The sequence below is a fragment of the Platalea leucorodia genome (genome assembly GCF_965183815.1).
Source record: "Platalea leucorodia genome assembly, chromosome: 1".
Lineage (NCBI taxonomy): Eukaryota > Metazoa > Chordata > Aves > Pelecaniformes > Threskiornithidae > Platalea > Platalea leucorodia.
The window spans coordinates 67,989,635-68,003,861 of NC_138823.1; the positions used below are offsets into that span (position 1 = coordinate 67,989,635).

At 37.4% G+C, this 14,227-nt stretch overlaps 1 protein-coding gene across 1 annotated transcript in view; it reads right to left on the reverse strand.

Moving 5' to 3' along the window:
• The window catches only part of CTNNAL1 (catenin alpha like 1), a gene marked incomplete at its 5' end in the record, with an annotated part of 55,671 nt that overhangs the window by 19,767 nt on the left and 21,677 nt on the right, over positions 1 to 14,227 (reverse strand). The window contains 6 exons of the mRNA XM_082305599.1: positions 503 to 589; positions 3,187 to 3,387; positions 4,421 to 4,591; positions 4,901 to 4,990; positions 7,187 to 7,306; positions 11,585 to 11,772. Of these exons, the coding sequence (XP_082161725.1) occupies positions 503 to 589; positions 3,187 to 3,387; positions 4,421 to 4,591; positions 4,901 to 4,990; positions 7,187 to 7,306; positions 11,585 to 11,772 (857 nt within the window). The remainder of the gene's footprint in view (positions 1 to 502; positions 590 to 3,186; positions 3,388 to 4,420; positions 4,592 to 4,900; positions 4,991 to 7,186; positions 7,307 to 11,584; positions 11,773 to 14,227) is intronic.

The window sequence follows — 14,227 nt, forward strand, 5'->3', positions numbered from 1 at the left end:
AGGAAAAGAATGATTTACAACAGGCACATACACAGCTGCCAACTGCCTAGAAAAACACCTGAGTATAAGGCACTGTCGTAACACATTTCTGCTACAGAAATCAATACAGGTTAAGTACAAACAGCAAATGTAATTTATCCATTTAAGCACACACTACAAGAAAAAGTAAACAGTGATGCATGCATCCCCAAGGAAAAGTTTAGCCTTTACATTTAAAGCAATGTTTATACACATAGTACTTATTTCCAAACACGTCTTTTTTTTTTATTGTTGTCAAGAGTTAGCAAGGAGCGTATGTATCCAACAGACTTCTAATCAGTTCTAAGTAAGGACACAGAAGATGACTGCATACTAGCTCCCTGGTGTAATTCTGATTTAGCTACTCTTGTCTATAAATAGATACTAGCCTTTTTCGGTACAGGATCCTATTTTACAATTTCACATGCAACCAGTAAGAAATTCAAGCTTTTATTCAGTTTATGCTTGCTTAAACTATACTTACCTCTCTTTTAAGTTCATTCATGCACTGGCATGTTTTTAAAATGGCTACTTCCAGGTCTTCCATGAGATCCTTTGTCTTCTGGTTTTGCTACAAGCCAAAGAAAGCAACCGACAAAACATTACACAAAAAAAAACCAGCAAATCCCACCTTCACATCATATGTCATTACTTCAAGTTGCTTTAGAAGACAGCCTTTTCTTTCTAGATGTAATGTTTTCATTTGCACATCCTGTGTATAATTCTACTTGAAAAATTCTTTTATAGACACATTTATCACCAAATCAAATCTAAAAATAATATGATGCAAGCTAATTGACTGTTTCATGTTCAACGGGAATTTATTTCTAAACCTCACTGAGCTTTTTTTCAGGAGAAGGGTTTCCTTAACCTTTACAGCTTCAAAAAATCGTCTGTCTAAACAGTAGAGCAACAGTTAAAGCATTTTTACTTTTTTTTTTAAAATATAAACACCCTTTTAAAATAAAGTGGTACCTAAAATGTTATATCAATGTGCTATATTGTATTATAAAAAGGTTACCTTAAGCATCCTTGTAAGACTTTAGGTCATTGTCTAATTTAAATCAGTACAGTAGCTAACAACATTTTGTTGAGGTAGCTTCAAGACAGAGTTCCCACTTCTGCAAATGGCACCTATCTACGTGCAAGTGTAACATCACAAAATCACTTTTAACACAAGGAGCATAATGTTTTACACTCACTAGAGTGTCCTTTTTATTTTTTTTACTTATTTAGTGTGAACATTTTTGCTCCTTCTATATGCAACCTTTTTTTTTTTTTAAAAAACACAAGTGAAGGAATTGTCTAGCAAAAATAAGGTTACAGGAAAACCTAAAACAGGACAGTAGCTTGCTATCTTATGAGCTCAAACATACACAGGAAGGATTTCAGAAACATCTAAAATTCAATCAACAGCGTTAGATTATCTGTTGCGTTCCAGCTAGTGTTAATTAACATACAGTAATACAAAAAAGAGCAGATCAGTGATATCAGCCTAATTTAGACTTGACCAAGGTTACAAGACACTTCTATTTTAAAATACACTCTTCACTGAAGACTCAGTTACTCTGCTTGCTAAAAGGAAGTATGGTGAGTGGAAGAGGAAATAATTGGACACTTTAAGAGCTGTATGTATCCCCCAGTTCATGTATCCCCAAGGCATGACAATTTTTTTTTTTTAATCAACAATCCCACTTCAATTACATTAGAGTCCCCCAGAAAATATTCACCTTCTGATGAAGCTGCTGAGCTGAAGCTAAAAAGCCACCTCGGTGAGCTGATACTATTTTATCTGCTTACTGTGTCTTCAGTCACAGCGAGGCTGGGTTACTTATTAATGAAAATACTTAATGCATAAGCACACATATGCATGCCCAAGTATTTTCACGGATCATATATATGCACAGTCTTGTACATTTCTATCACGTGAAATGTAGCGTGTAAATTATTTAGAGGTGATCATTTTCCACCAGTTACAGAGCTTAGAAATACCCAAGTGTACTGGTTTTGGCTGGGACAGAATTAATTTTCTTCATAGTATCTGGTATGGTGCTGTTTTGGATTTGTGATAAAAACAGCGGTGATAACACAGGAGTGCGTTACCTATCGCTGAGCAGTGCTTAGACAGCTGCCTACCAGGGCTAACCATCAACACCAAGCGAAACAGTTTTAGTTCCTTATAGCTATGGGATTCTATGCAATTAACATTCTATATGTCTTCTTTGTAATAAAAACAGTCTGTATTATCAATAAGATTTATATGCTCTTCAAACTGCACTACTGCATTAAGACTGCAGCATCTGATTCAAAGAGGAGAAAAGGAACAAAAATGCCTTCTCATAATACACTCAGTTAAGTAAATATCCTATACTAGTACACGTCTGCCATATTTCAGAGCATTGATAAGGTTTTGTGCCACACGTTTCCCCAGGAACAAGACTGAAAGCAAGTCAGCCTCAAAAACAAAAACTGCATTTTCTATCTCTGCTTTTCCTCCTTCTTTTGCATGTATCTTCTATCATCTTCAAGGAACAAGATAAGACAAATGACAGAGGGAGGCTTAATGTGCTTCTTCTCTAAAAAGGAGAACTACCATCATTTAAGTCTTCTAAAAAGGAAAACTACCATCACTTAAATCTTCTAAAAAGGACAAACAAAAATTGCCTGTAAGTCTTAGTGCCTCTTTCCTCTCTCTTCTCTCTCCACAAGATTAAAAAAAGTCAATTTTTTAGCGTATTTCCCTTGTCAATAGTTTACGTGTTTTCAATATTCTGTTGAAAACAAGAAACAGAAACTGTGGTCACTGCCATGGGATCAAGACAATTGAAGTCTCTGAACTACTCAACCAAAAGACCTAACTGTTTAAGACTGTGCAATGATACTTCCATTCGCCTTCTTGCTTCCACTTACAGCTTCATTAAAATTAGTCCACCGCCACTAGTAGCCTAATTTAGCCATCAAAGAATCAATGAAGCAATACCACTGGGGCAGGGGGAGGCCAGAACATACTGAAGCTGCAGAAGCACAGAACAAACTCTGGCTTCCTTGATCAGCTCTCACTGTGAGGAATACACACAGTTCTCTCTTCCTAGACCAGAAGAAACACTGCATTAAAAATTTATTTCCAAAGTAGAGGCGAAAAGATTTACTTTGCTAAAAAGCTCTTACAGCTTGCATCCACACTGAAACCAGCTGCTCTAGTTCCATTTTAGCCTGCTTAGACAGCTCCAAAATGTGTTCTCTGTGCTCATGACTGGTATAGGCAGAGTCTGTGAAGTCCTCCGTATGTTCCAGGATAACTTCCAGCATTGCCGAAAGGTTCTCTTTTGAGAGAAAATAAAGATTCTCACGAAGACCCTCCACCTTATTCTGAAAAAGAAGCATATAATTTCCTTGAGAATTTATGTGGTTATACAGTTGTGACGCAAATGCAGAAAGCAGATGCATCATTTTACATTTTATTTTTCTCCTCAGTGCTTTTTTGCATTATTCACTTATTTTCAAAATAATCCAACAAGTTGCTTGTATCCAGACCTCCAGTTTAGGGCTTGTTTGTTTTTTCTTTTAAGATACTAATACCATCAGCAAATTACTGGCCACTTATCAGAAGTAACGGTAAACACATTACTGTTCTGCTGTCAATAACAAGTTTTTAAGTTCAGTAAGTTTCAGAAATTGTGTATTCAGATTTTGATCTTTCCACATCCATATCATCTATTTTGAATATTTTTCTAAAAATTTACATGTAGCAAATTGAATACTTCGAGGCACTTTGCAAAAATTTCAGACAAATTCTAAAGGGAGGGAAATAAAGAAATAAAAAGAATAATAAAATCAAAGTGACAGACTCCAAAGAAGTGAGACATGGTTGTTCATTAACTGTTCTTAAGTGAGTATGAAATTTAGAAAAATCTTTATCAGGAAAAATTGACTGAGCTACAAGATACAATTTCAATTCATAACATTTCCTTTGAATGACAGTTTGCTCTTTTAAATGTTTGGATGAATATTTTTGTGTGCAGTTTTAAAAATACTACCAATTACAAAGCAAGAATTCTTCAACAACGACTATTTTAATGAAGTTCTGATCAGTATCCTGATACTTAAGTTTATTCAACATCAAGGCATCACGTCAACAAAACATTAGAGTTCTGAATGCATTCTGATTCAGGAGGAGATAGCAAGTATCAGAAGGTGTATTTTGGCAACGAAAATGAAATTATAATCACCTTCTGTCAGATTCTCTAACATTTTGGGACAGTTACTTAAGTTAACACTGCTGAAAAGATGCAGTTCCACCATTTGGAATTTAATTTTTTTTTTTTTTTTCCAAAAAAAAAAAAAATTCTAGTTTTCAGGTAATTTATTAGGCTGTAGAAAAAAAGACTATTTCTACTCTTACCTTGAATTCTCTGATGCCAGAATATATGCTGATGGGGGCCATTTCATTTTCTCCGTTTGGTCTAGAGTCAGTTACAATTTCTATTACCTGTTCCAAAGCTAATCTCATCCGATGAAAAACTCCATCTTTGTTTATACGAGCAGATTCACAGTCTGGATGCCTCAGACAAGTCTTTTTAAAGAAAGCAAATAAGTATTATGAAAAAGTACACATGCAGTATAGTGAAATGAACGCTTCCTGCTAAGGCAAGTCTAAAGAATGTGTTACAATATGGCAAGTTCTTTCTGTTAAACTGCTATTGTGTTAAGTAGAATTCATATCGTTAGTCAGAATATAAAGATTTTCCTCTACTCATTCTTTACTCTTACACTCTTTAGCATGAAGTTTAAAGTGGGGTTGAGAAAGAAGAGTCAGCTATCCTGCCAGATGCCATACTCTGTGATTTATCCAAGTTGTGTAAGAGCATGCTTACTCACTCACCTTTGAAGCAGTTAAGAGCATCATGGTGCACTTCTCAAGAACAGCCCTAGATGCTGCCATTCTAGCCTTTTTCTTCTCATCTTTCAAATCCTAAAAAACAAAAGAAAAAAATGACCTGAATATTACACAATATCTAAAACGTTAACTGCTTCTGAGATGGGAAAAAGGAAACCCTCTTGCAGATGGATGGGTTGTGAGAAAGCTTCTTTATGTCTGACAACTGCTATTTTCAGCCTAACTCATGATCTAGAACTTGCTTTTCAGACAGATTTTTATTTATGCATTTATTCTTGGCTCTATTCAATTCAGATTTCAAAGAAGGCAGATCTCAGAGATACAGAGCATGTTATGTGAACTGTCACTAATTTTTCTATCTTTATCATATAGCATTATTCATAAAACAGAAAAATAAGGGGAAAAGAATAGCTGACTAAAAATATTTTCGGAAATGGGGGGAGGGTAAGGCAGAGACAGAGAACACCAGCTTTTCATTGTACTGCAGTGAAGGAAATGTAAAATAAATATTTCGTCTGCTTGAGTGTTATATTTACTACGTATCAGTAATAAAGAAAGTTTTAACAGGCTAAAAAAGCAATTCCTCTGTAGAAAGGCATTGAGTAGAGAAACTTCCCAAGAACTCTGCAGGGAGAGGGATATCCCTGAAAAACTAAACTGTACCGCCAGAAAAGCTTATCAAAAGGGAAGAATTTAGAGTCCAAATTGTGATGGGGGTGGGAGGGAGGGAAGAGGGCAAGGCATGAATGCCTCGACGTGTAAGAGGGTCTAACAAGAGGAAGAACTTAAAAAGCTACAACTAAGATCTCAATGCTCACAAAGACAGCCGAGTGCTACGTGAGGCAACTGAATGGAACCAGCTGAAAAGAGAACAGTTTACAGGATGGAATTAATCCTGATTTACCCTAGATTAGCAAAAAAAACCCTGGATAAATCACAGCAGCAGTCCATTTTGACATTTTTATAAAAATCTTATTCAGCAACTACAGAAAATCTTTAAGATCAAAATCACCACATTTAAAAAAAACCCAACCAGCTCATTTCTGAAATTCTGACATTACATTCTGATAAATCTGACCACACTCAAGAGTTTCTGGCATACTAATTATACTAAGGAAAAATACCTTGAGGGATGTTTCCTCCCAGTAAAACTAACAACGCCGCATAGCAGCCTACACACTGTAAAGCGAGCATATCAAGAAGTTCTGACACAATTTAAAAAGTAGTAATGAAACACTCTTTCCAAAAGAGTCAAGTAGGCAAGGAGGGAAGAGCCAAAGACCAGTTAACACTGAAAACCAAAAGCAGTTGAAAAGAATAACACTTACTAGTATGTACCTTTCTCTTTCCAAGGAACAACTGCTATGAATATTTCAGGGAAAAATAAACAGAATTCATTTCCAAGCAGGTATTTCCTTTCGTTATATGTAGCTTTTCCAGAACTGATTCTTTGATACTGAGCATGTAGTTAGCAGACTTGGAACACATCAACAGTAGAAGGAGATGCATGATGTTGGCCAATTGTTAATACAAATTGAATTCTGAATTTTGCTAGATGTTAGTGCCTCCATATATCTATATCAGACCCTGGTTCAGTTCTGAATGGAGGATTTGATTGCCAAGGGGAAACAACTAGAGCTTACAGCAGAAGTCTTAAGCCTCAGCAAACCTTTTATTTACATGGAAGTGGCAGCAAAAGTTTCCTGCATGAATGAAAGGCTTTGAAAGAGTAGTTGCCTGTGAGAAGTAAAAAACCATCACGTCAACATAAGAAGGTTTTTGACCTAAACCTAGAAAAATATTCCATAATAATAATAATAATAAAAAAATACAAGCAAATGGTTTATTAGGATCTAAAGATTTAATGTTTGGAGTTTTCTAAAATAATTACTCTGTTTTCAAATCCCTTCACTATGTGCAAACATCAAATGTTTCTGTCAAGTAACAACAGAGAAATTCTCTACCAGAGTAATAAGCCAGAAAAGTTAGAGACAAAAGACAGTGATTGAAGCCAAAGGACTTCTCAAATAACATGCACCCAGGCTTCTGGAAGATATGCAGATCAAACAATGCAGTGATATTTCTCAGGCTGAGCTTTAAAATCAAAAGATCTCCTTTGGGTGGAGGAAGGAGAAGAAATGAGGTTTCAGAGATAGGACACCAGCAATTGTTTTGTAATAGTTAATCATCCTAGAACAACTCAAACCTTCCAGTGAATCAGATGAAAATGGTACCTTACAATATCTCTCACAGCTTTTTATTAATACTTACATTTTGCCGATCTCCAGTTAAATGGGCAAACTCTACCATTTCATTTCCAAACTGGCTGAATATTTGTACAAACTCCTGAAAACTACTGACTTTTTCCAGTTGTTCCATTGTTGCAAGAACCTGCAAGATAACAGAAAATACTGTAGATTATCAAGATGCTAAACAGAAAACATTATTACTAAACTAGGAATATTATTATTTGCAGACACTTCTAAATCGTATTGTTTAAAGTGTACATATTTTGTCACTATTTAAGCATTAATAACTCAACAGCTGGAAATCAAGTCTAAATTAATAATCATGCTTCATTCAAAATGAGTCATTTGTTGTCAACCCTCAAAAACCATTTTCCTCACTCTTCCCAGTATCAAGAGTAAGAGTACTACAGGATTCAGTTTCCAGATTTAGGAAAAATGTTACTGTCATATTAGATTTAAAAACATAAGTACTTTAAATTAATATACAGATTACATCCCTACGTTGTAACTCTGAATTTCAAAGTTCAATTTCAGATACATAACTTTCAAAGTCTAAAACTGCAGTTGCACAGTCAGACAGGTGTTTTAACAGCTGTGTGCATTAAAAAAAGAAGCAACAGCATTCCACCAAAAAAATGAAAAAAAAGTTAGAAATGAGTTAATATAGTTTTGTACTTTCCATAACAACTTACTCTAACTCTGAAGATTTTTATTAGCTCTATATGAAACAAAGAACTAAATGAACCCAAGCTGTATCAAGCTTTTACTGAAGATACATAAAAGCACATGAAATCATCATTTTTTAAAACATGCAGCAAAAACCATCATATAGCTTATAAATTACTGAAGCTATCCTGCTGAAGTCACTACAATATGGTTTAGAGCAGAGATTAGCATTAAGCTTTTTCAGGTTGGAGGTATAGTTGCTAATCCCAAAGTTATCTTTCAAATCCACTAAATGTCTTCAGAATGGAAGACAGTCAAAGCCGTTCTTTGCTGTGTTTCAGACTGAAGATAAGGTACTGCATGAAAATTTAACAAACTGGACTTGAAAGGGAGAAACTCCAACTTATTTTTCCTCTCTTATGCCAGAAGTATTCCCCACCCTCCCCCCCCCAACTAAAAAAAGCAGTCTACATACCTGATTATGACAAACTACCCCTTCCCTGCAACCCAGGCAAACCCTCCTAGAAGCACCCATTCTTTTGTAATAGAGCAGCTGCTCAATCTCATACTTATAATCTATGTAAAGCAAATGTTCCGCTAAGTTCTGTGAGTACGGTGGAACTGGCTGCTTTTCATGCAATATTAGACTGCAGTATCTGTCTGAGTATCTCATGTTATGCAGCCAGTTCCACAAAGGCTGCAGAAACAGGAACTTTTGTGATTCAGGTGTTGATGCGTGAGCAAGGCTGGGGTATAAAGGACTTGGAAGGAAGCTGCACAAAGATGAAGACGTGATAATAGCAGTATGAGAGTGGAAGGAGCAGGGAACTACAGGACTGGGAACATGAGGATGTAGAAAAGTGAATGTGGAGAAAGGAGAAAACATACAAGTTAAGGTCCAACCTTCTCATCTAAGAATGGATAAAAAAAATAGTAATTATGCTCAATCATTCTTGGTTTAAGCAAGTATAGTACTTCACGAGTATGGTCTTGGTTGCAAGCAACTCTGTTACAGTTACCCTAGAGCAAGTGTTTCTGTCATGACAAATCTCTTGTCAAATAAAAATTTCAGTGAAAGCACGTATTTCCATTACAGGTAACAATTCTAGACATTCCAGACAGAGCTGACATTCCGAGAAACTACATACAGGGAGAAACCGTACAGACAGCTCTAAATGTGTCTAAAGCTTATTCAAGAAGCTGTTAAAAGGCAAAATACCTGTGATGTCTCCATAATTTTTCATTTTAAACTTTCTTCAACATGAAACACGCAGTAATTAAAATGCACATTTTTAAATGCAAGGTTAAAAATATGTATCAAAACAGGCTTTAAGTTCCTATTAATACCTAAATTAGAACTTAGTATTCCACAGCTACTGCTGCACTATGAGCGTTGCCTTTTAGACAGCGGTCGTAGGCTGACATCACTTCAGGGCACATCCATATTTTGATCCAATCCCCATAGTGCAGCAACACCCCCACTATCTGTCACTTCCCTATTCATTGTTCCGGCACTCCTAACCTGACTGACGACAGTAAGCGGAGCAAGACTTGAAGCTCACTGATGCACTGACTAAGTCTGATGGACAGGGAAACACATTTTTTAAGGTAGGAAAGCTGTGGGCAGGGACTTAAGAAATGCAGACAATCTAAGAACACAGGGACGGTATATATGGTGCAGAGGATGCAGAAGCAGGAATAGGATCACTGGGATCATCAATCAGAGGTTGGGTTCTGGAGTAGATCACCATTCCAGAAGATCCCACTCACTTCATCAGTCTATGAGACTGGACGTCCAACCACTAAGCTGTTTTTCTCTCCTTTGCCCTTGGCTGAATTAACTACTCTTGATTCATGAGAGGAAGATGATGATGACAATGAAAATGAAGGCATTCAGAAAAAGGCGGCAAGAACAATGGCACTAAAAGTTTAACACTGGGTATTCAGTCTCTAAGATGAAAATGCAGCTGAGGTCTTCTGGAACAGTGACCCACTCCAAGAAGCTGGCATCAGCTCTAGTTGGCATTACTGATGATCCTGTTCCTGCCTTTCCATCTGCTACACCGTATTATACTACACTGTCTCTGAGTATTTGTATGCACATCTTAAGCCCCTGCCCACATCATCCCTCTACCACAATATTTCTTAGAGTAGGAACTGCTTTGCTATCCATTATACCAGTGTCTGACACACTTTTCAGGAGTGCACTCCATAAATGTCAGGGTATGCCTGTATAAGACACCATGATTTGTTTAATTTGGTCCTAGAGATGTGAATTGCTGTACTGGTACCATGAATGGAAAGAGACATTCTCAAACACATGTAGACTATGCGTAGAAAGGAGAATGCAGTAAAATCCAACAGACCACAAAGACTAAGCTGACTACGGCAATCAGTCAGACACACTTACTTTGGAATATGAGACTTCATTTTAAATACCTTCAAAATTAAATCTTGCACCTATGATTACTATATTCACATCACTGTATATAGGACAACAGTTTCATATATATTTAAGACTATCATAAACTATGCCCTGCTGCTGAAAGGATATACCCCTCCTTATCATTTCATGATACAAGCACTTGCACAGTTGCTCTGTAGCCTAAAAATCTGTGTTAACACCAGCTACTTTTGGAAAGGTAAATTAATTCAGATCACTGCATGGCTGCAGATGACGGCAGAAGAAAAGCTCACGAAAGGCAGCAAAAGGTATTAAATGCACCATTCTGGTCTCCAGTGCAAGAAAAGACCAAAGCTGTAAGTAACTTCAGCAAATTAATATTGATAAAACTGCTGCCACCTTCACCAACCACTGGGAGAAGAAAACAGCACTAAGACAGAAAATCAGTGTGGCTGAGTCTACAGCCAGACTGAAGGAGGTATTACTGTAGTTTTTGAATCCTGAACTAAGTGTCTTGGATCTAGAAGCTGCAAAATAGAGACCAGCATGTCTGGAAAGCAAACTGGGACAAAGGAAGAGAGAAAGCATGAGCAGTCAAAAGAGGAAAGAGAGGCTCTGCTCTGGATTATGAGTTGAAAATTAATGGAAAAATCCAGGCCCTTTCAGGCTCTCATTTTTCAAACATGAGGTTTTTCTATTTTTGTTTTAGCACATCAGGGGAGAAAAAAAAAGAAAGAATATCCTACAGGCAAGACAATGCAGTACACGAAATAGACTACATTTGAGGTTAAATGGGCTTTCATACGTTATTTAAATCAACTAAGTAGTTTCAAGGTAAGTTTCAAGACGTAAGTTAAACCACACAAAAAACTTTTAATCTGTAAACCTCACTTCACTAGCACAGGCTTTTATCAGCATTCCTCACAGCTTTTTGCCTTACACACATTCATAATGCTCTCCTTGTCTTGATCCTGACAGTACAAACATCCTGTCCTTAGCAAGTCGAAGCTTTTATTGGCCATTTTACTGACAGACACACTTTCCACCTCACAGCAAACTTAAAGTTAAATAAGCAGTAACACAGCATCTTCTCCAGCATACTACATCAATAGAGCAATACAGGTCACATAAAATGTAGAAAGTCACTGAAAATTGTTATTTTATTCCTCCTGACTTACAGCCATCCCCTTTCAGGTATCTGGTAGGTGAACATGTGCAAGACCTTCATTTTTACCTCTTTGTTTTGCACCTCCCCTAGAGATTCAATGAAAACACCACTTCATTTACCACAATTCTTTTGCATTTACTGCAGGTATCAGTTAAATAAAACAAAAAAGAAGCTACAAATACCTTGTTTCTGGAAGTTATAATTTGCTTAATAACAATTCTGTCTGCTAACACCAGCACCTTTGTGACAGAAGAAAGCAACAACCTTGCAGCTTTTACCACACCCGTTTTGTCCGTAAAGATTGTTATGTGGCTATCAGATTCTGGATGATCCAAGCTTGCCACATTCGTAAGCTGTGCGATTGTTTCACCTAGAGAGGAAAAAAGAAATAATTAACATTTCATACTTACAAAAAAAGAAACAGGGCCCTTAAGCATTCTTAACTTTTACCTTTGAGGAATAAACCAACAATTTCAGAGCTACCTACAACTCTTTTTTTATTTCACTTCACTTCCTTCTACTGACTGTTGGTGGCACCCTCTCCATATTTAAATTTGGACTATTATTCAGTACTGCTTCATTCTTCCATCTGTAACATAGACCAATTTTCTTACAGTAGTCTATAGATATTTGAGGTGGAGGGGGTGGAGCTGAGGAGTGTGGAAGGAGACAACATTCATGGGAGATATTTTTCCAATTTTAATAGCAAAAGTCAAATCGGTGCCTACATTTGCAGCATCAACCCACTGAAGGAGTGGGATGCAGCAAGGAAGGAAGAACTACAAATTCCCCTCCACCTTCCAAATTTCAGTTAGTATTCCCATAATTTATGGATTTTCTATTCCTGTGTAAGACTTCAGGCATGAAAAGTAAAGAGATTCCAAACAGTAACTTTATAACTTATAGGACTGAAGCATTATAGTGAGACCACTGCGCTTCATGTTCAAAGGAAGGCCACTGAACAGTATGTTGTCAGAGACAGGAGAGGAAAAAAAGGCAAAGAGGCACTGATTTTCAGTCCATAAGCATCTTTTTATTCAACTAGCATTTAATATGATAATAGTTAAATAGGACTATTTGACCACTTTTATTTCTTATGCATTTTTAGTTAAAAATTCTACAGTTCAATGCAGCCAATGCATCACCTTGTCTGAGAAAAATCACAGGCCCCTATCCAATTAAATCTCCTGGAGTACCCTAAATAATAGCGCAATAGAGGAAAGGAATAGAGCAGTTTTGTATTCCACAGCCACAGAAGGACTGCTGGGAGACTGAACTCAGGCAAGCTCCGAGACATGCTTTTTGTTAGCATGCAAGACAAGATGATCAACCCACAACTAACCTGCAGATCATACTTGAAGATAAAATCTAGGACATTTGATCAAATCCCCTGTGACATCTTCAAAACCTCAACTAAGGTAATTCACCTAAGCAAACAAGATACTCCAAAAGCCTGATAAAGTCAGAGGTCCCATATGAAGAACCTGAAGGTGCATTACTACTCCACAAATACCACACACAAACACTACAGAACAAGGAAGGCCTGACAGTCCTTCAAACCACAGAGCTCCACGCTTCATAGTGTTTATGTATAGCTTTCTCTCCTCTGACAACTGTAATCCCTTGAGCTCCTAAGTTGCCTGAACAGGTATTGCACTATGGCACGGAACTTCCAGTACTTTTGTTAGGACCAGGCCAGGCCATAAAAGCCATGCTACAAATAATCAGAGGGTCTCTCTAGCATAAGTATGCAAATATGATAAACAGCGTACACTCTGAGATGGTGAGTTCCACAGCTGAAGGGCCTGAAAATGAATAGAAGCAAGAGGAGTTATGAAAGTACAGCTGTTATTCGAATCGCAAAGGCAGCCAGATACGCTAACAGTGAAGCTGTAGGACAAGTCTCCAGTCAGGCGAGGAGATCATTTACCAGCAAAACAGATTGGCCATTGCCTTCTCCACAGTCAAATTCATCTCAGTTCAGGCCAATCTCTAGTTGGAACTGTTCCACTTTGTCAGTAGATTAATCCCAATCTCTTCCTTTGACCTCAAAATATATGTGATAACATAAAATGCTGTAGAAACACACAGAGAACGATTACAACAGATGTAAAGTGCTTTTGGTAACCAAGGAAGGATGAACGACATCATTATCCCATTTCTTATGCTGTGGGATTCACATTCTCGAAGATGAATTATCAAGTCATAGGTGAAACATCTGGTCATACAAAGAGTAATCGGAGAACATAGGAAGAGCTGCAACATCTGCCAGTCAAAAGCTCCAGACAGCCCTAGAAACTTGAGACTTCTCACAACAGAACAAAGGCTTCCTTCTCTGCCTGCAGATCTGCAATTACAGGAACAGGAATGGTGTCCTGGGAGTAAGCTATGAGGAGCAAGACCTGTTAGGGTAAAAAGACTGAGCTAGGGATTATTTAAGCCACCTGGGCATACACAAAATCATGGGACACATCTGAGAGTGTCAAAGGAGCTGTTCACTGTCACTGTAATTCTGCTATGATATCTGCAAGATTGTGACAATTGGGACAGATTTCCAACGATAGAAAGGCAACTGTCACACCCATCTTCGAGAAGGGTAACAAGAAAAATTCAGGCGATTATGGGCTAGTCAGCCTCACATCTGTCTCTAGGAATATTATTACAATAATCTTGGAAGCCGTTACCACATGAAGCAAAGAAGGCAATTGGAAAGACCCAGCGCAGACCTGCAAGGGTGAACAGTCCCTTATCAACCTGAATGCCTTCTATGATGAGATGACACCATCTCTAGAAACGCCAGTAATGGATGCTGGGTATCTCAACTT